Raw genomic sequence first — 27,594 nt, 5'->3', positions numbered from 1 at the left:
GGCAGGGCGCGGTCCCGCTGCTGACGCGCTTCCGGCTTTCCCGCCGCGGGGGGCGGGACGCGCGTGTGCTCTGGCCGGCGCGGCAGCGTGGGGCGCGAGCGCGATGCCGGGGGAGGCGGTGACGCTGCAGCTGGGGCACTACGCGGGCTGCGTGGGCGCCCACTGGTGGGGGCTGCAGGTGCGGGGCGGGGGGGGCCGGGCCGGGCCGGGGTGAGGGCTGGGGCCGCGCCGCAGGTCTGATCCGCTTACCCCCCCCCCCCCCCCGGCAGGCCGCCGCGCTGCGCAGCCCCGCCGAGGCCGCCGAGCTCCGCGCCACCGCGCTGCTCCGCGCCGAGCGGGCGGCGGGCGGCCGGGAGACGCTCACGCCGCGCCTGGTGGCGCTGGAGCTGAAAGGTACTACGGGGCGGGCGGGGACGGCTCCGCCGGGGCGGGCCCCGCCGTGACCGGCCTCTCTTGCAGGCGGCGTGGGCGCGCTGAGGCCCGGCGGCGGGGGCCCGGAGGCGCCGGTGGCCTGGTGAGTGCGGGGCGGGGGCGGGGGGCGGCGCGGGGCCGCCGGCAGCTGCCGCTGGTTTGTGTTGCAGGGACGGGGAGGTGGCCGCCTACCTCGAGTGCGCCTCGGCCGGGGGCTCCGCGCCGCGGGACGCCGGGCGCCGGACGGTGAGGGCGGGCTGAGCGGGGGGGGGGGCGGCGGCCCGCGGCCCCGAGCGCTGCCCGGGCCCCGCCGCGCGTCTCGGAGTCCTCGCGGGTTCACTCCACTCGTGGCGTTTGCTTTAACCTCCTGCCCGGTGACGCGTGGAAGGATGAGGCGAAGCGTCACGTAACCGCCGTCCCGGGCTTCTTCCTTAGGAAGACGCTTCCTCCGAGAGAAAGGGAAGTTCCAGCAGCTCGGCTCAAGGTGCGCGGCCCCTTCCTTGCATTTCTCGTTCGTGGGCTGTCCCGGTGGCTCTGGCGTCCCGCGACAGGACTGCCAGCGAGCGAGCACCGGGGAGAAGGAAAACTAAAAGATGCGTAGATGTGGTGCATGGCCGTGGGTTGGTGCTTGGTCGTGGCAGGGATGGGTTAACAGTTGGACTTGGTGATTTTCCAACCCCAGCAATTCTATGGGACGTGGTTTCTTTGCTTACAGAAGGATGAGGCAGAGAGCAGCAAATAGGTTAAGAAACTGGACAAGATTAAAAGCTGGTTGTGTTTTCTTTATTTGAGGGGAGGTCAGGGTTGAAAAGACTTTCGCTCCCGGCACCTTTCTTGTTCCAGGCGCATCTCCTGCCCCTTCGCGACGCCGTCTTTCCCAGGAGGTTTACTCGGGCAGCAGCACGCAGCTCTGGTCCGATTACCTCAACGTGCGCTTGCATCCCAAGAGCATCTACGTCATCCGTCAGTACATGCACGATGGGTATGGCCTAGAGGTTTGGTTCAGAATCTGTTGTCCAGAACAGGATCAAGGAAAAATCAAGAGGGGATAGAATAAGCTTTTTTCCCCCCTCTTTTCCTTAGGGACTGTGGCTGTCTAGAAGCCTTTGGACAAGGTGAAAGTCTCCTGCAGGATCCTGGCTGCATAGAGGAGTTGGAAGATCGGTTGCACTTCTATGTTGAAGAGTGCGATTATCTGCAGGTTTGACAGCTGAGTCCAAACTCCTTTTCCTTTAAAGGCCCTTTCTGTTCAAGATCAAGTAGAATCTCAGATGCTGCCATCATGTTACACAGGGGTTTCAAGTCCTCTGTGACCTACACAACGGCTTCTCCGGAGTTGGTGCCAAGGTGACAGAACTGCTCTGCGATGAGTATTCAGGAAAAGGAATCCTCACCTGGGGCTTGGCTCCAGTCATAAGTAACATGGGAGTAAGTAAACAATGGGGGAAACCCAGAACAGGTGATGCCTTCGTATCCAGTCCGGATTACGTTTCTTGTTTGCATCTTTAAGATTTTAATGGTTGGACTTCTGCCACCCCCAGGATTCTCAGAAGAATTTTTACAGACTGATGAACACAGCCCTGGGCATCGTCCATCTCTCCAGTCACAGCTCGCTCTTTTGCCCCCTGTCGCTCAGTGGGAGTTTAGGAATCAAGCCACAACCTCCTGTTACATTTCCATATATAAACTACGATGTATGTACTGTATATTGGTTTACCTAGAAACTCCACCTACCTCAGTTGTCAGATTTCCATTGTCTAGAAGTGTTTTCTGCAGCTATGTGTTTTTAGCAATGCTTTTTCATGATGAACTCTTCTGCTAAGCAGGAAAGATTTTTTTTTCCTGTTTTTTCACTGTTAGCAGAGACTTAACTGCCAACTTTTCATTCCCAGAGGTTTTTTCATACTCTTAAAAATATTAGCGCATTTACTTTTTTTCCAGGCTTTGTGGTGTACTGCCTTTGGTTTCAGCTCTGAAAAAAAATGCTGTACTGCATTATGCTTCACGTGCAGAATGTGTAACTCCAGCCTTGTCCGAGCACTAAGGAAGTCTTCCTGCTGACAGGAAAACTGGCAACAGATCATTTGTTAGCAAACTTGCTTATCCAAACCTTGAAATAACTTAAACACAGCCTACATTTAAGCATATTGTAAATGGTGCTTTTGATAAATACACAAAAATTGGTTGAGGACAGAGGAATTTAACTTGTCCTGTAACTCTTCCATTTGTCTCCCTCCACAGGCATCACTGGACTATCACAGCAGTGCAGTTCTGGCAGCAGCACTCGATACCCTCACTGCTCCTTACCGGCTCTGCTCCTCTCAGGGCTCTATGATGCACCTGGCTGAAACACTTAACTTCTCTGGGAGAAAGGTGAGGGCAGAGCACGGCAACCTCGAATCCTCTCGGCTCTACCCAAGCTCCCGCTGTAGGACGTGTTGTACTTCACGTCCACGCACAGGTGAGGAATGTGTTCTAGATCGTGGCTCTCTGGCTTACAGGTTGTGGCTGCGTGGGCGTCTGTTCCCTTTCCTGCCCTACACGGCTACTCGCTCCCCGATACTTTATGCGCCTACCAGCAGGACGTGCCCTGGAAGTTTCTGTCTTCATGTAGGGAGCGAAAGGTCAGCTGCTGTTTTGCTCAATCTGTTGTGCTACGAGGACTTTGCCAAGAAAGTCACATCAGGTAATGAGCATTTGAACTGCACCTTTCCCTTCAGAACTCAGGCACTCTCAACTACAACTTCTAACAAGTCATTTGCAATCCTTCTATTAGGAGTGTCAGCTGAATGGGGGGAAAAAAAAAGTCTAGTGATTTAGGCTAGTGATTTTATAGGCTAATAGCCGAGTTGCCTGGAAAACCATGAATTGCTTGGAAAACCATGAATTGCTTGGTTTTCTTTGCAGCAGCTGTCCAGGAAAGCAGCCCACCTCTCCACTCCACATGTATGAGAGCACCGAGCAGATTCTGCAGCGTTACTTACACACTGTGTTTCCTGGGGCATTCAGGTTGGTAACAGTCTGGGTTTTTCCAAACAGGGAACTAACCTGGAACCTGAAGGTAGAGCGAGTTTTGGTTAATTTTATTCACCTTCTTCCTTCCAGCACATCCCACGTGCTTGAGCAGCCCTGTAGTACCCTACCTCCATACCCCCAGTTTTTTTCTCCTCTTCTCACCAGACAAGGCTTCCTCCTGGACAAACCTCCCAGTTATTCCTCCACAGGTAACAACTGTCCCTTAAACTTTGCAACAAAAAGAGATGATGTGGTGGCAGTAGGGTTTAACAGAGGTAAAAGGGAATTACTTAAAAAACCCCACAACCCTTTTGAGCATTTGTAGGGCAAAAAATATGAGTGTTTAGCAACTCTTACGCTACGCTGAGTTCAAGTAAAGCAACAGCTTGTAAAAGTAAACTAGGGTAGGGAAACCAATGTGAATTGGTATACTTCAACAAAGCTGTTTTTCCCTGCAGCTGTTGAAAGCATCCCTGTACTTGCAGCCCTGCAGTCTTCACCGGTTCTGCACACGCTCCTCTACAGCTTATACAAGGATCTACAGCAGCTGAACATGCGGCGATGGGCGAGCTTCTTCGCTGCCGGAGTTGAAGAGGATGACTTCCAGGAGGCCTTAGAGGAGCTAAGAACTCTGTCCCAGTGCTATGAAACAGGGTTTGAAGCAGAGGATTCTGAAGATGAAGCAGATTCAGACTAACTCATCTTTATTACCAGAGATAGTGGAAATAAGAATGTCTTTAAGATCACTTTCAAAATAAAGGGAATGGCTTTAAAGACAGCCCAACTGCTACTTTCTTTTAATATCAGCAAAATCCTATTACCAAGGCTGGCTGATGTCGTCCAGCCACTTGCAGTTGTGTTGTAAAGGAGGAAAGCTGCTCTTTTGGGGACTGTTCTTGTTTGTTTTTAAAACTTCGCAAAGTTAATTTGCTCTGCCTGTTAGAGTAAGACCACACAATAAATACAGAATTCAGATTGTAACTTTCCCACGTACAATCAACACAAGGGGAAAACTTACCAAAAAATCATGTGTGTGTTCCACATGAAAACAGACATCTTATCATACAATATTTACACGTTCTTTTCAAAAGCTGCTGGCCCAGTCTTCACCATGGCCTGAGCTCTGTGTCCTCAAGCATCACTTGTGTCATTTCACTGTTGAAGCTCCCCATGTAGGTTTTAGAGGACGTTACCACCCTAACAACTTTCTTCATTCCTTTAGTTTGATACGGATTGAGAAGTGCAGCTTGTCAGAAGTGTAGCAGGAAAGTGAACAACCAAAAAAAAGGTGCTGTCTTAAGTACCTGTGCAAATATTTTTCCTTTATCCACAGCACCTGTCTAGCAGCAAACTGGCAGACAACTCTCCCCCTGATGCAGTCAGTAGCTTATCAAGCCAGAAAAACCTTAGTCATCAGGTTCTTCCTCAGAAAGCAGAAGATCTTTATCTGACAGCTGGTCTGTGTTACTGGTACTGGTTGCATCCTCCTCGTCTTCAGAGCTCCCATCACAGGATGTATGGAACAGCTTCATCAGTTCTCTGAACCTGTGGGATACCTGAAGAATGGGAAATCCAAGGTGATTCGTCACGCAAAAGGTGGTACGAAAAGGAGATTTTTGTATTACGAAGTTCAGGGTCGTTGTGCTTTTACATTAGAAAACCACAATCACATTTTATGTACAATTCAATCATAAAGGGAAAGAGAAATGGATAAGCACTGGATTGTTCTGTTTCCTTTGGAAGAACAGTTACATTCTACTGACTCGCAGGTAAAAACTGGCAGTTGGGGAAGATTCATAGGCAGTGATGAGGGGAAGGTTGAGACACAGAAACCCGACAGATTCCTTGTATTGAAGTTGAAGGCTGAAGGCCCAAGTAGTCACTAAAACAACTCTGGTACCAAATATAAGGCTACACTAGCAGCAGTCATGTAAAAATGACCACAGCAGTCACAATTTTTGCTTCCACCAGAAGAGATCACGGTTTGTTCTGTTTTTTTATTTGCAACTGGGATTATTTTTCTCTGATGCAGCATCAAATTAAAGTTTGGGAGACTAATGACAGCAAACTTTGACCTTTCCTTCCTCCCCCCGCCCTTTCCCCATTCCCTGTAGCAGATGGAAGTTCTTCCACACCAATCCCTCACCTCGCTAGCAGTCTTGTTGCCCAGTTTCTGCGAGATGGCGTGGAAGGTTTCCAGATGGGCTCCTTTCTCCTGGCAGGTGGTCAGGATGACTCTGTCAGCCTCCCTACAAAACAGGGCAATGGTGATTAAAGAGCCAAAAACAAGAGCTGACACACTTCAACCACCACCAGCCCGAGGCCTCTTCTTGGGTAAGGATAACAATTGGAGCAACAAAGAAAGGCTTGTTCCTTACCACCACTCGCAAGCCATCACTAAGCAGAGCTGCGTTTAACCTGTTTTTAAGCTTTTTGAAGGAGAAAAAAAAAAAAAGTCTTTCCCAGCCTGAAGTACTACAATAATTACACTGCCATAGGACCATGATGGACTGTGGTTAGAGGAAACAAGGTAGAAATATTTGAAGGGAGGGGGCAGAAGACATTAGAAAATGGGAATACAAAATGGAAATAAAAGATGCTCTCCAATATGAAAGCTGAAGCCAAATACTGAATGCAGGAAGGATGCAAGATGTGGTTCAGGGAGATATACCTGGTCCAGAGAACAACCTTCTCGCCGGTCGAGCTGACTTTGCTGTTCTTAGCACACACAGTTGCTTCGGTGACACGCTGCTGCTCTTCCTTTTGCCCCAGGGTGACAGTAACCACTCCATACTCCAGCTGCTCAGAATGCTGATGCACCCGGAAGCAGTTGTCTGTGTTTGACTTTAATCTGCTCTCAGGAAAATCTCCTGTGCAGCCCATGTCACCTGCTTCCAAAATGTGATGATCAGGGGACTCTGAGCTGCAGCTCTCACCTAGTGTTGGTTTTCCACCAGGTGTTACCCAACCCTGCTTTGCTTCAGGTTTTCCCTCCAGAGGCAAAGGTGGTCCCTCAAATTCTTTCACACCTAATTCTAAAGCAGTGAGCTTATCTGATGAATCAGAATGAAGCCCTTCAGTCTGACATAACCTCTTTCCGGAAGAGGAACTAGGTCCCGTTAAGCCTTCTGCCATAGCAGAACAAGAAGACGGCAGCAGATTGCTCAGCCCAAGGGCAGCATCTGCATGTCCTTGATGTTGCTGGTTTAGTCGCTCGCTCTCACTTCCCACAGTGCAAGGGCAGTCTTTGGTTCCCTGAGGTAGTTTTAGAGCAGCTTTTTGTAGATGTGTCCATCTGGGGCCAGTGACAGAAGAGTCACCGTCCTTTGCAGTTTTCACTACAGCGTTGACACCGGCGTCTTGAACCCGATTATCTGGCAGTGCAGCTTTTTCAGAAGATGCGTGTCTGCTGGAACCAATCTTTCCTTCCAGGTGAGATCCTGATAAGAAACCCAAAAAAGTTTAGACTAGCTGTAAGAAAAACTGCTGGAAGCTTTATTCATTCACTTTTTGAGATATTATTATTATTATTCTAGAGCATAATGCTGTAAGTGAGAACAGTTCGGGAGCAGCTTTGTAATTTTATCTGCAGTTTATCCATCCTGTACTTCACAAAAGGCACTCTGCAGTCAATTTTCTTCACCACTGTGGGTTACGACAGCCAGCTGCTGTGTGAAGAAGTGATGAACACATGAAAAAGCTTACATGCATTTCCCAGAACAAATTTCTCAACTTAAACAGACACTGCTGCTCTTGGCACCCTATTTGCAAAGCCACTATAAAGGGGACATCAGGTTCGTTAGATTTAAAACACTGTAACCTGCACGCTGTCTCCAACAGTAGCGTTACCCGAGAGACAGTTACTGAAAGAAGAGATCTCTCTCAGGTTGTTTATCCTGCAATAATCACGTTTCCCCTCATCTGTACCAGACTGAAGGAGAAGCAAGTAACACGAAGGAGATATTTAAAGGAAAATTAGAGAGATGGTGATTTTTAATTGCTGTGCTAAAATGAAATCTGGTAAAAAAACCCAACAGTCTCATGGACTGGTAGTACTGGAATCGGATTAGTATGCTAGGGAAGAGTATTTCTTTAGTCAGGAAAGCTTTTTTGAAAGGGAATGCTCTGGATACGTGCATGTTTAGAGCATCCAGAGCGGATGAACACAAGGAAAAAAAAATGAAAAAAGATTCATTCAAAGTTCTCATGATCTCAAGTTTGCATTAGCAAGTCCTATACCTGTTTGCATTTGTGTGAACCAGATTGGAGATGAAAGATACACCTGTCTGTGCACAAGACTTCGACATACCTGAAGCCAGAGAGTCTGCTTTCCTAGATACGGTTTTTGTTCTGCTCTGGACATCCTCTCCCTCATCTCTCTTCTCCAGGCTTTCTTCTGCAGGTTCCTTAGACAGTCCAGAATCCTTCCCTTCAGGCTGAGGACTCGCTTCTTGTTGAACAAGGCTTGCAGTCAGCTCTTGAGAATCTTTATTTTTATAAAATTTGTTTTCACATACCTGCAAATCAATATATAAGCATACAGTGAGAGATGTGGTACCTCAATCCAAACCTAACACCTCAGCCTTTGCTTCCAAAGCATTCCTTGGCCCCAACAAAGGCTTCGGTTTGGCAATATGTTTGCATTTAGAAAGCTGAATCTTTTTTATTATTATGAACAGGCACAGTTCTTTTCACATAGTGGCCACACAAGCATCTTCCACTTAAGAAGCTTATTCTTAACTCAAAAGCATCAAAATTAACGCTATTTGTCATAGCGAGGAGTGGCAGCAGAAAGTGTGCAGGAGGTAAGACGGGGAAGGCCAGGTAGTGCAGCCAGAGCTCCGAAGAGGGAGGCACTACTGGTCATCTTTTGATTTACTTTCTTCCTCACGTTATTTTGGAGGCCCGAGGCCGGACAGATCATCACCACAGGGGGACTCTTGGCAGGACTCTACTTTCCACTCCCCACTCCAGTGACTTGGCCTATCAACTAACCTTACTACTACAATGGCTGCAGGTCCTCCTTTTGCTTTTCTTTAGCTTGAGATCGCTACTCCCTTCATGGCAGGAACATGAACATTCCTTCATCCCATCTACCCACTCGACCTCCTGGAAACAGACATACTCCAGCTGACAAACGTGCATGGAACACAAAGATGACAGTCAGGGGAAGGCTGACCCCAGGGGAGCCAGGAAGGGCTGAGCGGCACTCTGCACACACTCAGAAAACTAAAGCGATTATGCTGCTAGCAAGCAAAGCACAAAGGAAACATTTCGATCCCCTTTCCTCACATCTTTTTAGGCTGTGGTCATGTCTCTCAGACACATTTATCCTCACGGGCATACATCTGCTCACAGTCCAGATACGCGGTCCAGTGAGACAGCCCAGGCCCACCTTGTCATTGTTCTGGCCTCCGATCTCTTTCCGCTTCTTATTCTTTGAGGCTGCAGGCATCTTGGGTGGTTCATCCTCCTCTTCTACATCTGGCAAAGACACCTCTTCAAACCCATCAAACTACAAAAAAAGAAACACACAAAACCTGCTCTACCATGATAGCTCTTCAGCACACCAAACTTCCTCTTCCCCATGAATTTCTCAACATTGAGCTCAGTTCCAGGACATCACAAGTGCAATTATGTTAGAGGAGACACAAATACTGTAAAAAAACTTGTGAAGTTTGCTTCAGTCCACCAACAGCTATCCCACCCTGCTGCTTCCCTCACTCTGGAAATGCAGCCTCAATTTGAGTCCTTCAAGTTCAAGCATGTCTAGTATCTCTGCTTTTATCTTTTCTGGTCTTGAGGAAAAGATTGCTCCACCTCATATTCTTTCTCTTCTGTCCAGTTGATCTCCTCAAAGTCTCCCATGCGGCTGGCTGAGGGCCGTAAGTGATCAAAGAAAATTGAGAACTCATCCTGCAAGTGATCATGTCCTTTCAACAGTTGCCACATTTGGGTCTTCAGCTGAAAGAGAGAAATCCAGAGAAAATAAGCATTTCATCCCACGTTGTCACATTCTTCTCGGAAGGATTTCCCAAAGCAAGTGGAGCATCAAGGCTTGTTAGACCTCCAAAATGGAAGTTTATGCTCACATTGGTACAACTTCATGGATATTTGGAGATTGTTCCACACCCAGCTATCAAATTAGCATAGCAATATCCCTCCAAAATTCTAGGCAGACTCCGTAGGAGGCACTAAGCTAAGATTTCACCCGCAAGGTGATAAAAGCAAGGTGGAGGTAGGAGAGAAGACTCACAGGGGCCACTTAATTGTGAAGCCTCTTGAAGACACAGCTTCAATTCTCTACCCCACCCCACAGAGGGAGATCGCACTTGCTCAACTCTTGCCGTCTCCAAGAGCAGCACACGGGAACAGGGAAGCAGGCTGGCTAATGGCATAGATACCTGGATGCCTGATTACCTCTGCAATCTCCTGGGGGAGGCAGTCTGCACAACTCTGCAGAACTTTGATGATCTTTTGATGGTGGGCAGGATTTTCAGCAAAACAAATCTCCAGCTGCCTGAGGAACTTCCGGCTTTTTTCAAATGCTTGCTGCTCTTCAAACTGACCAAAAGAAAGAGAATCACCCCTCAGGTTTAAGAATGTATTTCCAAGCATCTCTAGTTGGCTTAAGCAAGCTATTAAATGCCTGCCTTGCTATTTGCTTTCCATTTGCATTGACACCCATTGCAAAACAGGGAAGAGGTGGAGGAAGAGAAATGACTTTGTATAATCGAGCCATAAAGTTTTGCTTCAACCATGTGCACATAAGATAGGAAAATCCAGAAAGAACGTAACAGGTGAAAACCTCTACCCTGCAAAGTGGAAGGCTGATTTGTGAGACAAGGGAACCATTCCACTTGCCGTATCTGCACATTGTCTCTGCAGTCGGGTTCTGCGATGCAACTGGGAAAGGCTGATTCTCCCCAGTAATACTTAGTATGAGACTTAAAACAAACACTAGACTTTCCAATTCTGATTAATAAAAGCAGCCAGGTAAGCAAGTGATTTACCAGCTGTTTACCTTTCTTGCTCTAGGAAGCATTCCTTATTCTGTCACTCCCACAAGCATTCACATTCTCTGCTTAAAATTTGGTCTCCTCCTTTCATTCTACCTACCAGTCCACACTCCAAAGCTTGTTCTGGTAAAAGAAAGGCAGCAAAATCTGTAAGCAACTGGGGCCAGTCATGCAACAGGTTCTGTAAAGTGGAATAGAGATCCACAGCCGTTCGCTTGTCCGTGCTAATCTCAAACTCATAGATAACGCGAAGAAAGTCTTCGTACTTTCCAGGAATATGCTGCAAGGCTTCACGTACCTGGAAAGAGCAACAGACCTTTACAGGACTATGCAACATTCAAGAAGAAAACAAGTTAATTTAGTAATCTTTGATCTCTTTCTACTCAGAATTTACACAGTGCTTCCAGTTTTGTTGAGCCAACCAAGTCTCTTCCTTAAAGCTAAATTTGAACTGCTCACAAAAGAGAAAAGGGAACCAAATCACAGACTACGAAATTTTGAAATTAAGAGAGGCCTGGTGCTGCAGATCGACTGCAGCCAGCAGCTAAGCACCTCACAGTCACTCACTCACTCCCTGCCTCCCCCAGGCAGGACAGCGGAGGGAAGAGGAAAAGCAAAAGCAAGAAAACTCACAGGTCGAGATAAAGACAGTTTAAGAGGTAAAGGACCACCGTATGGGGTGCTACGACTTAGGGTAAGTCCATCTGGACCAGATCCAGTACACCCAGTTAGAACTGGCAGTTATGTGGCTCAGGTGTGAACTGTGTCAGAGGTCTCGGTGTCCGATGTTCCTGTTTCTGGGTTACACACTGTCCTAGCTTACCCTGGTTAGATAGGCTTGTGCAAATGCCAGATCCTTCTGCTCCCGCAGGGGATCTCTCTCTAGGATGTCTTCATCATACAAGAGGAGCAGCTTAGATGTATCTTTGCTGGCACGAGCCCGTCCCTTCTTATTCCTGGTTCTGTGGGAGCTCCTGCTCTTCCCAGGGGCTTTCATGTTTTCTCCTGTGAAGAGGCACAAATCGGGTGTACAGGTACTTTTCATACACTCCCTGGGCTGGCAGACAACTACTCTTCCAGATCAATATTGCAATAGTAAAGTCGTTTTTCAGAGTTAGTGATGAGTTAACTGCTCATGCTCTCCTGTAAGTGTATGAGCAATATATTTTTCAGTAGTTAGGCTGGCTAACACATTTTAAATTGGCTGTTTATTGCATCTGGCAGGAAAAACCTCTGGATACAGCAACAAGCCCATCCTAGCTGTTACTCAGCTAGCAATCTACTCAGAACTAATAGATACATCTACTGCATACCAGCGGCAAAAAAAAAAAAAAAAAAATCATAGTGGGTGAACTGGGACAGGATAGGAGCATCAGAGCTGGCTGTAACACTTGCAAATTATTCTTTTAGCTTATTATTTACATGAATGGAGTTAACATCACAGATAAATGACTGGTATCATATAATAGGGAAGGAAATAGTGTACTAAGAGTTGCTACATCAAGATTTTTGTGTCTTTAGATTAGGAATCTGTTGGTCTAATGGGCTTATGCCCACCTCAAAGTTCACTGCTCAAATTTATCTACCACTTGCTATATTCTGTTAAGGTATTATTTTGTTTCATTTGGTTTTCCCCAACATGACCTTATAACACAGAGTTCAATTTAGCAAAGATTTGACTATTTAATATTGTTCTTATATAGGTATTGGATATTAGCTGACACCACAAATCTTATGTCTGCAAATTTTTGAAGCATAAATGCATTACAATGGACTAAACACACTCGGTCCACATGCACAAGGGCTTCTATGGTAAGAACTGTTTTTACAGAATTGTGATTGTGTTGCAAAATTTAATTTCCAGATGGAAAGCATCACTTAGCCTATCTGAGCTTAGTGAAATTAAACCCAGATGCAAAACCGTGGGGAGACTGTTTTTACTGCAGAGAGCAGCTCTATTTCCCCATGCCACAGAACTTACCTGCTGGCATTCTGTGGGCTTCCACCTGCGGGGCCGTTTTTGTCAATGTGAAGGCAGATTTAGGTTCCTCTGATGTATCTCCACATATTTCATCATCTTTCTGTAAACTCTCTATTCCTTCCCCTTCTTCCTCCTCCTCTTCCTCAGGCTCAGAGTTCTCTTCCTGGGAATTCTCTTCTTCAGAGTCTCCTTCTTGGCTTAGACGTCTCTCAGTTGCAAGCCAAGTAAGTTTTTCCATTGTCTCCTTAGAAAGCAACAACAAAAAACCTCAGATTGTTTTCTTTCAGTGTTTTAATCTCATTCAGCATCTAGCTCACCCCATAATTCTAACAGCCAATTTCACAGATCAACATCTGACCAACTTGAGGATTCTACTGAAGGGACAGAAGCAACCACAACCAGAATTGCCTATTTTTGTATCATGCACAAAATTAAATTTCAGAATGTGCCACCTATAAAAGCCTGAAGTTAGACAGGATTCCTTAATGATCCTCTTAATTCTTAAAGGCTTGCTGGAATTGTGACCTGGAAAATAACTTTCCTTTAAAGTACTTCTTATTAAAGAACAGCCTCAGTTGAGGAAGTCCTTACAACTCAGCAGAATTTAAATCTGCATATCTGCAAAATAATCCTTTAGCTTGGACTTAAAACCTCCTCAGAAAAATGTGCTGTCCAATTTCTCTAAAACAGCACACCACCATGTTATGATACAGTTAACAGTCCAGCTTCCCAATTGGATTCAAATTGTGATTTGCCCTGACTCCACAAAGGTGTTTGTCATTAGTAAGTTTTTTAAAGGGGTTTTTTTTTTCGCTTTTACCTGAAGTTCTGGCACTGAAAGAATGGATTCTTCTGAGGCTGATGACATTTCTTCATCCTCATCTTGTGTAAAATCATCAAAGTCGTCTTCCTCCTCCTCTTCTTGTCCTTCTCTCTCTCCTCCAGCTTCAGGGCCAGCTGGTGTTCCCACAGACTGGCCATCTATACTGGACGAATCCTCCGGTCTTCCTAGTGGACTACTAAATTCTGCCTCAACATCTGCTGTATACGAAAGATTCTTTGGAGACTCACTGCTTACTTGTGGTCCAGCAACACCACCCGCATCCATCTGCTGTTCACCATGGGGAGATGGCTGCAAAGCCCGTTGTTCCTCTTCTCCCTTCTCGTCACACAAAGTATGCTCCTTTTTAACTTCTTTCAGATCATTTGAACACGAACATGCAGCCTCCATGTTCAGCTCCTGGCCAAGATCCAGCATGAATTCCTCCTTCACTTCAGCACATAAAAGATCCCTCTTCTGTACTGGATTTACTTCCTTGGTGGCATCATTTGACTCTTCAGGCTCAATTTTCACTGTTTCATCTGGATCTTCTAAATGAGGCAAAAGGTCCACAGACAATGCCTCTGGAGCATTCTCATCTCCACCTACCACTGTCCAGCTACAGCAGTCACTCTTATTTACCTTTTCCTGACTGCCATTATTCGAAGTGACAGGATTTGTACTACTCTCCTTCTTGGGGGAGACAGCAGAGCATGAAACGTACAGCTCTGGGGGTTCAACCTTGGGCTCCACCGTGGGATAGGTATTTTTGTTGTTTCCAGCAGGGCAGGAAGGAACCAGATTCAGCTGTTCTTCATTTTCACCAACCGATGATGCAGAAAGACCAACAGGGTTAGGAGAGACTATCAACGAAGGGATTGAAGAAGTCACTAGTGGCTGGTTTAAGGGACACGGGAAAGTGGATGGATTTACCAGTAAGGTTGTAACTGGAATAGCCTGAGTGCCTCTACCTACTGCTGTATTTATGGGCTGAATCACATTGCAACCATTGCCTATATTAACCACTTTCACCGTGGTAGCAGGTACTGTAAGGATGACGGGAGATGGCTGAATCAAAGGTGAAGCCTTTATCAGTGGGGCAGATTTTGTTCCTTTTTTCTTTTGGTATCCCTTACGAACACAAGGTTTGCGTACTTTTGCTCCCGCCAAAGCTGGTAACATCAGTTTTGGCTGAAAAGTTACTGGATTTGAGGACACTAGAGCTGGTGGCACAGCAGCTGAGAAAGCTTGTCTGGAGTCTGAATGTGAAGTGGAGAGCACATTCTGAAATTCCAAGCCCTCCCCACTTCCTACCACTGCTGGAACATTCAAAGGCTGCACTCCTGGCACTGTCTGCATAACTGTAGCTGGCTGGATTAGCCGAGGAATCTGAACCATAACTTTGCTGGGAGGAGCTTCTGACTGGGACAACTTCACAGTTTTCTGGATGTTAATAGTGTTGGAACTGGGCTGCAGACAAGGGCTCGGTCGAATGAGGACAGGCTTCAGAGCTGAAGACCTCTGCCTCCTCCATGCTCTCCTAGAGAATCGATTGGCAAGGGGCTTTAAGGTCAGTACTAGTCCCTTTGGCATGAGTAGAGGGTATTTTTCATCATATTCTGTGTCTGAAGTTTCCTTTCCTGTTCCCAAAAAGACAGATTCTGCATCAGGTGAACCTGGCATCTCCCTCGCATCTTCTGCTAGTTGCTTCAATTCCCCCTGAATGGAGGGCAAGCTTGCCTAAAGGGAACAAGAGGTTATTAGTCCAGTCCAAAGGCTATTCCTCTATTACCGCCTTCAAACAGCGCCACAGAAGGCAACAGACAGCAATTTGCTTCCAAAAGTAAAGCGTTCTTTATTTACTTTAATAATGACTGTATGCTACTTTACGTTCATGAGTTTTACTCCAAAGCCTTCAAAGGAATCTGAGAGCCTGAAAGAAACAACAGAACTGAATTGTTTTATAAAGGTTCCTTTAGTAAATACAAGATTCTGTGGGAGGGAAGCTTCACTGTAACAATGAAATAAAATGGGCGATTAAGAGAACTGGATTTTATGGCATCTGAGCCTAATGCTTTCCTCAGATATAGTCCTCCTTGACTGACTTGCAGGCATGGTCGCTATGCCTCCAGCTTAGTCCCCCTTGTGCAAAGCATCTCAGAGGAAGAATCCTTATAAAGCATGAGACATTTGAGTATAACAAAAATAACAGCCACACTGCACGTGAAGGTAACCTTAAAAAACCCACCCCAAACCCCCTGATTTCTTCTTTCCTCTTAAGAGGTGAGGTTTTAAGGGGGAAGAACACACTCTCTTCTCATGGCTGCAATACAGTGGGAAAGATGGCAACACTGCTAACTATAAGGCAAGGGTCAGACTCTCTTGGTTAACAAATTAACAAAGCCGAACAACAAAATCAACACATCAAATCAGAGCCATTAGAAATACACCCACACAGCAAAACAAAGATGTGACAACAAACACTGTATGTCCATGGTAACTTCAATCACACACTGCCGCTGGGCAGACCAGCACCAAGAGTAGTGTGTAATACTTCAGATTGCCAAGTACTACTGCTCTTGCTACGTTTGACTAGCTGGACTCAGGATAACACAGGCTCCCATGCAATACAATCAGACTACCTTTTGCCTTCAGAGCTGCAGGCTAACCAAATAACTCACTCTGGACCTAGGCTGTAAAGAAAGAAAAAAAAACAACCCCAAACAAACAAAAGAAATCAACCAACCAGCTCCAAACCCCTACATTGAATGAAGATTAGCAGAAACTACCTTTAGCCAAAACGGCAGGCGATGTTCTTCTCTCTCCACAGGTGGCTTCCACTCACTAGGCTGGATTTCCTCACAGCACTTGAATAGAATGGGCAACTGCTTTGTCTTTTTATAGTACTATGTGAAGACAGGAGAGAATGCAAGACAAGATGACTGTGGTCAGATCAACTGGCCAGTAACTGCTGGGATGTCAGACAAGGATTGTGCTCTGTAAAAGTGCTCATGTGAATGAACCAATTCTCATCACTACTACTTTAATAAGGTACTACCCACAGAAACATTAAAAAAGAATTATAAAAGGCTGAACTCATTGCTCAGAGGGCTCACTGCCCTCTTGGTTTCTCTCAAAAGAAAGCACAAAGTTCTAGCAGACGTGCAGGCATACTTGCTTTAAGTGTTTCTGGTTCTTATTCTCTCTTTGGCAGTGGCCCTTAGCTTATGGGACAGAATATTTGCCCAGCTGGAGCTTCAGCCTGACTGGAGACAGCACTTTTGTGTAAGCTTCTACAATGTTTATTCGTGTGAATGTCAGGATTACTGAAGTCACAGTTGTACTAGGACTGTCTGCAAGTGCTGGGCTCTAGAGAGTCAAAACAGTAATATAAGTACAGAGGATAAGGTCTCTCTGAAGAAGTCCTCATTGGTAACACAAAGATGACATTTTCTTTTAAGAGTGTCAGCACATATACAAAACGTTCTTTGGAACAAACAGCACATCTCTTCTTGTACAACAAACACCAACCAGACAGACAAATCTGAAAAATACCAAACCATAATCTGAATACATCACTTACTCTGATGATATTATCAGGGGCTCGATTCATATTGAGATTCTTGATTCGTACTGTAAGCTGGTGGGCAGTTTTTGTTGGCAAGAGATACTTGCTGATCAAAGGCTTTGGAAACTCTGTCCCTTCAAAATGTTTCAAACCTAAAGCTAATAAACTAAAGAAGAAAGGAAGGAGGAAAAAAAAAAAAAAGAAAGGTCTTTTAGACAGTACAGCGGATTGCTGTTTGGATGTTGGATGTGCTGTTGCACAATACAGAGATATCCCAAATGTTTGCATCCTAGAAATTCTCCTTAACAAAGGAGTCTCATTTGTAAGCATTTTATTCAATAATTCTAAGCACCTACTTGTCCTCTGCCTTGGTGAAGATAATCTTGTCCCGGGGAGGGTTTGCTTTCAAGGAACATATTGGCAGTAACTCTGGATACATAAAGACTCTCCTTGTTGCCAAAATCCATGCCACTTGTTTTGGCAAACATGGAAACTCACTGGCTGTGAAAAGGATTAACAGATAAGGACAGATATATAGGGCGGACAAATAATGTTTTTCACAACTGACTTGAAAACACTGTTTCTTGTACTCCCTTCAACGCAAAGAGAGGCTTTCTCCCTGGTCTTTAGAATTTGCACATTTCCTAGTTTTTTGCCCTTAAATTTACATCAGCAAAAGGTAAAACTACTTTCCCCTTCCGTCTTTTCTTTTGCTCTGCAATGAAAAAGCACTTGTAAAAAGCCTTTTTTTTTTTCCCCAAATAAGTTCACTCTCTAGGTAGCAGAAAAATCACAAACCAAATATTTGAAACCAACAGTTTGGAGCTTTTTTTTGTTTGTTTTTTAAAACTAAAATACTCCAATGAAGGTAATATTTCCTTGATGTGTATTAGCCAACACATTGGAACAATTACTTCCAGTTTCATAGTTTCTGTTCACTGCCAGGCTGGATGGAGCTTTGGGCAACCTGGTCTAGTGGAGGGTGTCCCTGCCCATGGCAGCGGGTTGGAACTGGGTGATTTTTAAGGCCCCTTCCAACCCAAACCGTTCTGGGATTCTATGATTCTGCAGCTCAAAACATCATCTGTAGAACAATAACTGGCAGGATTATGACGTCAAACAAGTCAACAGCTCATATAACATGCTTTACTGTGTTGCAAGTTTAAGAAGCAAAAAGGCAGTCAAAGTGGATGGTTTTATCTAAAGATACCTCACAAAATTAAAAAAAAATTAAGTAAATTCATTCCAAACAGCAGTCTGAACTATATCTCATCTGGAGGGTGCCTAGCATGAAATAATTCCCACTGTAAATGCTTTCCCACCTCTTGTCCGTTCAAACACATACCACTCTTCTTCACAGCTTTGCGAGGGCTCCAGTCAACTTGGACTTGGGCATGAAAATCTTCAATGAGCTGCAGTGCTCCCTTCAAGTTACACGACTGAAACATTGTTTGAAATTTAGGATTGAATGACTGACGAAGGAGTGTAGAGCTTCGAGCAAAGTTACCAAGCTCGCTCTGCAAAGTCAAACACAGAAAAAGATAAAAGAGCATGCCTTCAAATGGAAGGTAAAGAACAAATACATGCAATGCAGTAATGCAAAAAAAATAAAAGCTGGTGAAGTGACAGGCATAAAAAAAGTACAATGCTACAGGGCTTACTTTTGAGCATTACAAATCTAGGAACAATCAGAGGAATTTTTTTTTTAAACACCCCCCCCTTCCCAGAACCTTTCAAGGTCGCAGAATGTTCACTAATTACAGAAGCTGTATTTTTTGAACTGTTCTCAGTATTTCCAAGAAAACAATTAAAAAAATACAAAGACATGCCAATTCAAAGCACTGTTATCAGTCAGCACAATATGAATTATTTCTCTAAGTACTGAGCATGTTCATAGTAGGCTAACAACATCATTCCCTTACTGAGTGGTAGCCTCTCTCAATTTAATGGGATCAATTAAATAAATTAAGCGCTCTAAATATCTCCAGTAACCAGCAATCATTAAAATTCATGTAGCTCTGATTTTAGACATATCCTTACCAAAAACATCCTGGTAGTACTGGCCTCCGAACTTAAAGCAGGGTTGGAACTTGCGAGAAGATGGATTTGAGTCAGAAGCTGAACATGCTTGAAGAATAAAATCAGACAAATGGTTTTTTTCAGTGTATCAGAAATCCAAGAAACTGGAAAGCATAAGTATAGAGGCACAAGAAACATCTCCTGAGCACCCCAAAAATCCCATTCTGACTTCAAAAAAACCTTTTAAGCAATAGAAAACTGAGTAGAAACTTTAATATCCACTAGCAGGAAGTTTATTACACAGATTTTGAATGCATCATCTGTTTGAGTCTTAGGGCAGTTTCCTAGCTTTTGTGCCAAAGTCTCATACCATACCGATCAATACAGAAAGGACTTTTTTTTCTAATTAAATACTGAAATATTTCTTCAGAAACAATGACTTCAGCTATCAGAACTCCCCATACGCACACAAACGCCATACATCTTGCCTTGCAGCTGAAAAATTAAAAAGGTAATTTACTCTACACATCTCATGCAAGATGCATTTCTTTGGCTTGTGTTCGAGAGGTCTGTGTCCTCTCCTTACTGCCACAGACCAAGACATGATGCTGTTTGTACGCAGAATAATAAACAACTACTCGGCAAGGCTTGTATCAAGCTCACACAAAACCAGTCCACTTTGTCCTTATGAGATCAAGATGACCATAAGTTTCAGGTTTTGAGAAGTCCTCCTGAACTTTGTACAGACATGGAAAAAAAATTCTCTAAGTACAGCTTCTCATCTATGCTGATGACAGCTTTTAAAATGTTCCAACTGAATTTCTACACAGTTTCGTGTGGTTGGAGGAGGAAAAAAAAAATCCAAACCACATCAAGAGTAGTACAATATTCTCAGAAAGTAATAAAGAAGTCGGTGAAAACAGAGGATTTTGACACCTTACATTCAGAATTCAAGCGTGACCAAGGCAGCTATCTCACATGAGAACAACACAGTTGCCAAGAAATAAGCTCTACTTCAAACATTCAATGCAAATTGTCTTTTAGTGTGGAATCAAGCATGTAAATATCACCTATGAAAGCTCCAGCTTCAAATGTAGCTTTTTCAATTAATTTCTTTAAGGAAGCACACCAAAGTGCTTGCTGTACCATTGGCTCTCCCCACCCCGCACAGTACACAGCAAATATTCATTAAGTCAGACCAGATAACATTTTATTACCTGCTGCATTTGCTGCTGGAGCCTCTTTCTTTGCATACTGTCCAGAACAAGGCTCTGGAGAGGCTTCTCAGTTTGAGGTTTTGATTTTTCTGTCTCTTGTGGTGGCTTGATTGAGGACTTCTTCATTCTCAGCTGCTCAAGTTGTTCCTTCACTGTCCGGTGTTGTTCATTCAATAAATTGGCCAGAGGCTCTTCAAATCTGTTTAAGATCAGGTAGACCGAAATATAACCAGCACAGGATTTAATAACCATTCACATTTATTTAGAATATTTTACTCTGAGACGCACAGTTTAAGAACATCAACACTTCGACAGTATACTCCAACTTGAAAAAACAGAGTTATTTATACAGTTGGCTTATACATAAATCTTTAAATCTGCCACTGCACTGGTGTAGTTCTGGGATGCAATACTTCAACCACTTATTCCAAGGACAGTTAACAGTCTTGTCCACCATTCCCAATCATATCCCATGTGTGTGCCACTCAAGTGCTCAGATACTCTCAACAGCAGTTAGGATCTAAGATAATCCAGAATACAACAGAACCAATCCTATTTAACTTGTATCATCAGGCAAGGTCTGAACACAAGGTGTTATGGGTGGCATTGTACCATGAGGGTTTCCAGAAAGATCACATAGTGGCTCAAATGCTGTTACTTTAAATAAATAAAAAACATTTAAGAATTATCTAGCTTTATGCAGAGTACTTGACTAGACATTGGTTGATACTACAGTAAGAGCTGCTCCTGTAGCAGAAAAGAAGATGCGCATATTACTGTCCTTTCAAAAACAGCTTCAACTATCGCCTGCCTTATGAGAGATTTTTATTTATTTTAGCTACACCAGTTAATATTCTGATTTCTGCTAGTTATCAGCTTCGCTTCTGTAATAGGTCTGACGTTAGTTATAAGTAAAGTTGTTCCACAATGGTTCTAATGCAAGGTATCATAAAAACAACAATAAACCAAGCAAATGGATATTTTACCACAAAACAACTTTAAGAATCCTGTAAACAGATAAAACTGGGGAAGATACGATTGGGAGAACTTCCCACCAAAGAAAACTGAATACATCTAACCATTATCAAAGACAAATGCATACAAATAATAAGACAGAGCATACAGTTTCCCTGCTTTTAGTCTGTAGCTGGTTGAAGAACTGCTGCACTCCCCTCTGGTACTGCTCATTCCAGAGAGAGCATCAAGAAACTCCAGCCTTCATTTTAGCTCCTTTCCCAAACAGATACAGCTTGATCTTGAGCTGATCTGCCCCATAAACAAGGAGACACCATTCATACTGTTGTTTCTGTAATTGGTTAAATAGAGGGGTATTATATCTAGAAAGAAATGCTTTAGACCCTTTCCTCTTCAAAGCACTGTTTTTAAGTATAAACCATACCAAAAATCATCAAAAGCCAATTTTCAAAATTTATAGTCGTTTCAAACGAAGGCCTCAGCAATCTTATGCAGTCTTTTTCCTTAGAAAAGGCCACCATTACTTCCAAGCTATTTACTTAGAAGATAAGGTGACACACTTGGTCAAACCAACTCCTCAAGCGTTTCTTGTAATAAAAAAAAAAATAAATGTAAAGGCAAGTGAACTTTACCCCTCACCTTAATTAAAAAAAAAAAAGGCAAGAAAACTATTATTTTTCTGAAATTATTTCAGAATACTACACACCCAGTACCACAGTGTAAAGCACAAGAATTAAGAAAGCTAGTGTGGCTATCACTTTGAGGTTGGGCCCTTCTTTGCACAGGTCCTACACAGCTTTGATCACGTATGCAGCAAACCCCAGGACCCAGTGTTTCTCTACCCACTGCTTGTTAGTTAGTTAGTTTCTCTAACCACTGTTGTTAGTTTAACAGCTCAAGTAAGTGACTTAGCAAGGTAGCAAAGCATTTTTTTCCAGAAGAAATAGTCTAATAAAGGGGGGATATGTGGACAGACTTAAGAAATAAACACAATTTAAATACACAGTGACAGTATATACAGCATGGAGATCAAAGCAGCAGAAACAGAATCCTCCACTAGTGATGCTGGCTTGTTGAAATAATCACCATTCTGAAAGACCTCAGCTGTTTTCAGCTATGATACAGAACAGCCGGCACCAATCTTTTAGTGCAGGTGTTCTTGCTATCTCTTTCTGAACAGTTACATTTTAATTGTTGTCATCACCTTCTTCAGATGCATCAGAACCAGTAAAGTCAAAGGTGGCAGACTGAACACTTAACTTGATCCTCTTTTTTCTATCTCATAAATAAATTTTAAAAAATACCTCATACATAAAAACGGCTCAGAGCTTTCAAAACTTGTGCTGAAAAGGCATTACCTCTTTGGTGGATGGCATAGTACAGCTGCAGGTAACCATAGGCTTTTTATAACAACAGAGGTGTTACTATTTTTTTAATGTTATGACCATAACCAAATGATCCTACCTGAGCACTTGTGGTGTATTAAAATTTGGCCGTGACTCTGTAACGTTATCTTCATCTTCTGGACCTTCATCTTCCATGTTGGAGAAACCCATCTCATCCTGAAACTGACAGGAAATGTGTAGCAAGTCAGGAATACAGAAAGCTCAAGCAGTACACTTACCACCAACTGTCGTTAGCTAATAAAGCTCAAGATGATCCTCTTAGCATAGACATTCATCTCTGTAAGGACTTAGGGAAATTCTTAAACACGCTCCTTCCCAAAGCTAAAAATTACAGCTTTTTGGTTGGGCCCTTTGCACATAGTCAGCACCAAGCACCTCACAGAGACCACCCCTTTACAGCTTTAGAGATTTCATGATAGCTCTGAGAAAGATCTATTCTCCAGTCCTATAACCAATTTATCACTTACCGTCTCAAACAGCTCCTCCATCAGTTCATTCACTTCCTTTTCTGCAAGTAAATAAAAAGAACCATGAAGATTCCTTTTCCAAGAAACAGTTCGCAATCCTGTCATTTAAGGAATCTCTCTTGCAAAGGGAAACCCTCCTTTTGCAAAGAGAGGGCCAAGAAGGAAAGGCCCCCCCCCGCCCCCAATATGATATCCCTTTTTAATGCTGGGCCCAAAAAACTTCAGCTGAGACTGTTTTGATTCAAAAATATAATACAGAAACTAATTTTCAGAGTTAAATTTAAAGTTATGTTAACCTGTAGTAAGACCTAAACCAAGTGTGCTTTTTTGAGAAGGTGAGAAGTGGTATGTTTATAAAAATAACTCAAAGATTGTAAGGACTTGGAGAAAATTGAATTACACTCAAGTCACAAGGCAAGCATTCAATTCTGAATTGGCTGAAGCTCTATGAAAGACAGTACTACCACACAAGTATTATTCTTCAGTGTTTGCTATGGAGTAAAGTTGCACCTGATAGCACAGCAGCCCTGGCTAGATCCTTCCACGTATTCACAGAAAGCCAGCTTTGCATAGAAAAGCTGTTCAAGTCAGTATGCAGATTTTTTTAAATTAGCCTACACTGCAAAATCTTTGCAAAAAACCACTCACTTTTCAAAATGAATTACTAATCCTAACAAGAAAGGAGGTGGGATTCCCAAAGGACTTACTGGTAATTCTCACAGCACGATCATTTCTGAAGTCTTCTGTATCTGGTTCATCCAGATCTTCCAAGAAGTTGTACTCAGGGTCATCATCATCATCTGCTTCATCTAATAAGAAGCAAGTTTTGAAACGTCTTTACCCTGCCCCAAGACCAATCAGTAGCCAGGAGCAGAAGCACTTCATTTACTGCCTGACCTGGCACAAAGAGGGCTACAATTACTGCTTGAAATCAACCGTATGGTCCTTTTTATGGAAGTGATATCAAGCCCATCCTCTTTTCAAACTGAGCTACTAGCATCCTTATTTGTAGCCATTCCCATTTAGAAAAGCTGGATTTAGTCTCTGTGACCTGAGTTTCAGCTAAATTTAGAAAGAGTGAAGTAGTAGTATTCAATTTGCGTTTTATATTCAATTCGCACAACTGTAAGCAACCGGTAAATTCAGGACAGAAGGAAGTGAAGCTCCACAGCTTGTTCTTCCTGCTTCTCGAAGAACAAAATAATTGTTTCTACCCAAACAAATCATATGTCCCTAACAAGGAGCATGACACACTCAGATTCAGGTATACCAATGATGCCAGCTTCATGACACAGCACAACGGATTAAGGGCTGAAACACACACATTTATGGTTGCCAGTTACTGCACCTGCTGGTGAGTAAATATTTACAACTGAGACATCTGAGGAAAGCTGATGGCATGCAAAACACATGCATATTACTAAACAAGATAAATGGCTGCAGCCACGAACATCACATATAAGTAGAAAGAAAAAGCTCCAGGCTTTCCATGTAACCCCCAATTCCAGTGAACAACTACAAAACATCTGTCTTATACCTTCATTCTCCACATCGTCGTTCATGAGTCCTCCAAGCCACCTTTTCCATTCTTCATCGTCTGCAGTGTTGGGATCATACATATCAGGTGTGATATCTGGGGCTCGGAGCTCAGCCTCCAGCTGACCAAGAGGAACATCCTTCAGTGGCCTCTTAGATCGGGTTCGGAAGGCAATGAGGCTGTCTTCCAGAGACTGAAAGGTGAAGGAAAAGCACAACGGAATTACGACATCTCTGCTTTTCTCCGTTTCTCCAGCAGCAGGGCTTTCAGCCCAGCAAAAAAGTCCAATACAAAAAAATATTAGATTCCTGCCAAAGAATCATTTACTTTAGTAGTCCAAGAAAGCTAAACTTTCATTACTCTCACTATTGAACTGTTACTGTTTATAAATGTATTATTGTTTGTTTATCTCATGCTTAACTCTTATCTGCCACTGAGGAAGCAATCTCCACTTGCAATATTTGATTCTTTCACCTATGTTTTACTCTGCCCTCTTCACTATCTGAAATTAATCTTGAGCAGCAGGACAGTTTCTTCATGACTCCTCACCCTTGCACAGTAACACAGACCAGTAATGTTTTTCTCATAATTAACATGAAATAGTGGTTCCCTTTACAACCAAGCTTCCTCAGGTGTTAATAGCATACTTGCCGCAAAACACAACTAAGCTGACAGGATATCTTTCAAAAGGAAAAGTATTTTCATTAGTTATGTAAATGTCACAGTATTACATTTACCAGTCAAAATAATGGCAGTGAGAGACTTATGAGCATAAATAGAAAGTGTAATTTATGATACAAGAAACTAAAAGTATACGTCACTAACAACACTTTACTAACAGCTACCTCTATTCTCTCACAGAGCTAGTGTCCTATGTGCTCTGGAGATTCAACTTATTATTTAAAGTTATAAAAGGAGAGCAGAAGGCAGTAAAAGTAATAGCAGAGAACACCAGAAAGCGACCTCCTTTCTAACAAATTTTACTCGAACTGACACTACACTGCTATAGCATCCCTGAAAACAGTACCTGGTAAGAATCCATGCATACTGGGCTTGAAGCCAGTTCTTCATCCACTGCATGCAGCTTCTCCATGAACATGCTGTCTTTGTTTTGCTTTGGTTTAGGAGGTGGCGGAGGTCCCATGGGAACTACTTCAGCACTAATATGTCTAACAACAGGTGTAGTAACCTTCTCCATCTAATTAAAAAAGGCCTTCGTGTTAAAAGGTTTTATTTAGAACCTAAGTTTCCAAGGACAGAACAAGTCTTTTCCTGTTTGAGCAGAGTCTAGCACAATAGAAATGAGAGAAAAGCTTCACAGAAGGAAGAGGATTCTTTGTATTACACTCACTTTGATTTTCAGAAAATACAAATAAATTTACTATTCAAAAGACTGGCAGGAAAGGAGACAATTGGAAGATCTGAGCATCAGTCTCAACATTACTAGAGCTGATAAACCCAAACACTAGTAGTTGTGGCACACTCCCAGCCCTCCCAAAAACAAAGCCATGGTGAGTAGAACATAGAAATGTCAATACATTATTGCTCTTTCTCTGATTCCCAGTGTCAGTGGTCAGTTCTCACAGTCGCTTTCTCATTCTTGTCTGCTGATACTCAGCTCTCATCACACTGCACATACTCCTTCTAACTGATTTGACAGTGCATACAGGCCCCTCAAAATCACTTTCTCCTTCTAAGTCAAGCACAGAAAGCAATTCTCCCGTGCTCCTCTCAAACATAAAAAGAAAAATAATCGTTATCTGAAGACAAGCCGCTTGTTTCCATTGCTAGTGCTTTTTTAAGTACTTGTGTTTATTTTAGACCAAGCTCTTTCTGCAAGGGTTGCACTTCACTGTTTATGTAGGAACCATTGCAGTGGGATGCCAAATCCACACAGCACCTGTATCACCACAACTTCAGGCAATAACACGTATTTTTGCTTTTGCACTAATAGTTTTGGAATAACAACTGAAAGGTGTTTCTAAAGAAAACAAAAACTCTCTTGCAAGTTTACCTCACAGAGTGTCCCTCCCTCTTCATCAGATGATCGCCTTGTCCTAGATCGTTTTGCTCCCCGAGGAGAGGAAGCAGTGCTCTCTACATCACTTTCCAGCAAGCTCTATAGTGCAAAAGATGCAGAAGGCAATCAATCATGCCCCAATCAAACACCGCTTCAACTAATATTCTCAAGACACGTTTTTATCCAAATGAACAATATAGCATTGAAGAAAGATTACCAGAAGGTCCAGGATGACTTACAAGTTTTCATGTGTTAAAATAAAGACAGCATTCCACTGCCTCAAACATGCAGACAACTCTGTGCTGAACAGAAGAGATCTCTGTTCAAGTTGCATTTACCTCTTCTGCAGTCTCATCCTCATCCTCATCATCAGGCTGGTATTCTTCATCAGATGAGTCATCTTCCTCAAGAGGAATGTCCACAAACTGAGGAGGCTGCAACAGAACAAGAGTGACAACTTTTTAGAAGCAAGATAAAGAGTTGCACTTTAATGGTGCGCTGTCAAAGATATCTGAGGAAATACCCTGAAGCCCAGAAAGGAAGGAGACTACTGAAAAAGGCTGAAGAAACCAAAGAAATTACTGAAGTAAGATTGGTAAAGCAAAGTGGTTTGAAAAGGTGCAACAATGGGCACAAATGATTTAGCATTTATATGATGGAAAGACTGCATGAGCAGGCACTATCTCAAAGACATGTTTCTAGTACTTGAATGGCCACACACTCCTGCTACACTGCTGAATCCTGTCTACACCTAGATAACAAATCTTTTGGAGCAGGCAGAGCTTGGGGGGGGGGGCGGGTGTGGGGGTGGGAATTGAGATCCAGGCCATATTTCCAGACAGCACTAAAACATATGAACAGTCCCAGGGAGGAGCACCTTGCAGCATGAGGCCCGGGCAGGAGTTTCATCCAGGTAGAGGCTGCTGCAGTACCAGCATGGGAAGCTGGACCACCCAGAAGACCACTCCTATGGTACATCATCACCTCATCATGTTCTGTCCTCCCCTGCAGGCAGCAGTTTTGGGCCCTCCAGGCACCTGCTGCTATATTAACTGCATACCCTGTTTGCAATGCTCCTGGTCACCAATGCTCCCAACACACTAGACACGAGTCTGTTCCACCCCTCCAGAAGATTCCTT

General features: G+C 43.6%; 2 protein-coding genes across 12 annotated transcripts in view; one reads left to right on the top strand and one right to left on the bottom strand.

Annotated features, from left to right (window-relative positions):
- The first annotated feature begins 41 nt into the window (after positions 1-41).
- On the top strand, positions 42-4,205 carry MSTO1 (misato mitochondrial distribution and morphology regulator 1). Of its 2 annotated transcripts, none has more exons than XM_054806066.1 (14): positions 42-178; positions 270-393; positions 460-514; positions 582-657; positions 847-895; positions 1,255-1,393; positions 1,495-1,612; positions 1,705-1,839; positions 1,953-2,105; positions 2,653-2,784; positions 2,913-3,097; positions 3,322-3,420; positions 3,517-3,635; positions 3,885-4,205. In XM_054806066.1, the coding sequence occupies exons 1-14, from the start codon at positions 104-106 to the stop codon at positions 4,121-4,123; spliced, it is 1,698 nt and encodes a 565-aa protein (XP_054662041.1). In that variant the 5' UTR covers positions 42-103; the 3' UTR covers positions 4,124-4,205. The 2 variants fall into 2 exon arrangements, with proteins under 2 accessions (XP_054662041.1, XP_054662040.1); XM_054806065.1 differs by having other exon boundaries at positions 3,319-3,420.
- The window catches only part of LOC129197534 (GON-4-like protein), a 30,848-nt gene continuing 6,667 nt past the window's right edge, over positions 3,414-27,594 (bottom strand). For 7 of the 10 annotated variants that reach the window (XM_054806057.1, XM_054806058.1, XM_054806059.1 and 4 more), the window contains 25 exons: positions 26,794-26,889; positions 26,450-26,554; positions 25,463-25,633; positions 24,436-24,628; positions 23,606-23,707; positions 22,899-22,939; positions 22,490-22,593; positions 20,051-20,249; positions 18,855-18,941; positions 18,160-18,331; positions 17,171-17,315; positions 16,830-16,980; positions 16,036-16,152; positions 13,247-14,986; positions 12,427-12,670; positions 11,269-11,450; positions 10,546-10,743; positions 9,847-9,990; positions 9,247-9,390; positions 8,822-8,941; positions 8,422-8,535; positions 7,736-7,943; positions 6,098-6,866; positions 5,573-5,675; positions 4,114-4,982 (listed from right to left, as the gene is read on the bottom strand). In XM_054806057.1, the coding sequence (XP_054662032.1) occupies positions 4,833-4,982; positions 5,573-5,675; positions 6,098-6,866; positions 7,736-7,943; positions 8,422-8,535; positions 8,822-8,941; positions 9,247-9,390; positions 9,847-9,990; positions 10,546-10,743; positions 11,269-11,450; positions 12,427-12,670; positions 13,247-14,986; positions 16,036-16,152; positions 16,830-16,980; positions 17,171-17,315; positions 18,160-18,331; positions 18,855-18,941; positions 20,051-20,249; positions 22,490-22,593; positions 22,899-22,939; positions 23,606-23,707; positions 24,436-24,628; positions 25,463-25,633; positions 26,450-26,554; positions 26,794-26,889 (5,799 nt within the window). In that variant the 3' untranslated portion in view covers positions 4,114-4,832. Of the gene's footprint in view, positions 3,467-4,113; positions 4,983-5,572; positions 5,676-6,097; positions 6,867-7,735; positions 7,944-8,421; positions 8,536-8,821; positions 8,942-9,246; positions 9,391-9,846; positions 9,991-10,545; positions 10,744-11,268; positions 11,451-12,426; positions 12,671-13,246; positions 14,987-16,035; positions 16,153-16,829; positions 16,981-17,170; positions 17,316-18,159; positions 18,332-18,854; positions 18,942-20,050; positions 20,250-22,489; positions 22,594-22,898; positions 22,940-23,605; positions 23,708-24,435; positions 24,629-25,462; positions 25,634-26,449; positions 26,555-26,793; positions 26,890-27,594 lie in introns of those variants that run through there. The other 3 variants (XR_008574339.1, XR_008574338.1, XM_054806060.1) reach the window with 3 other exon arrangements.

This window comes from Grus americana, chromosome 29 (assembly GCF_028858705.1).
Source record: "Grus americana isolate bGruAme1 chromosome 29, bGruAme1.mat, whole genome shotgun sequence".
Lineage (NCBI taxonomy): Eukaryota > Metazoa > Chordata > Aves > Gruiformes > Gruidae > Grus > Grus americana.
Note: the sequence above shows the minus strand (reverse complement) of the source record. Positions and strands in the feature narration are given on the sequence as shown.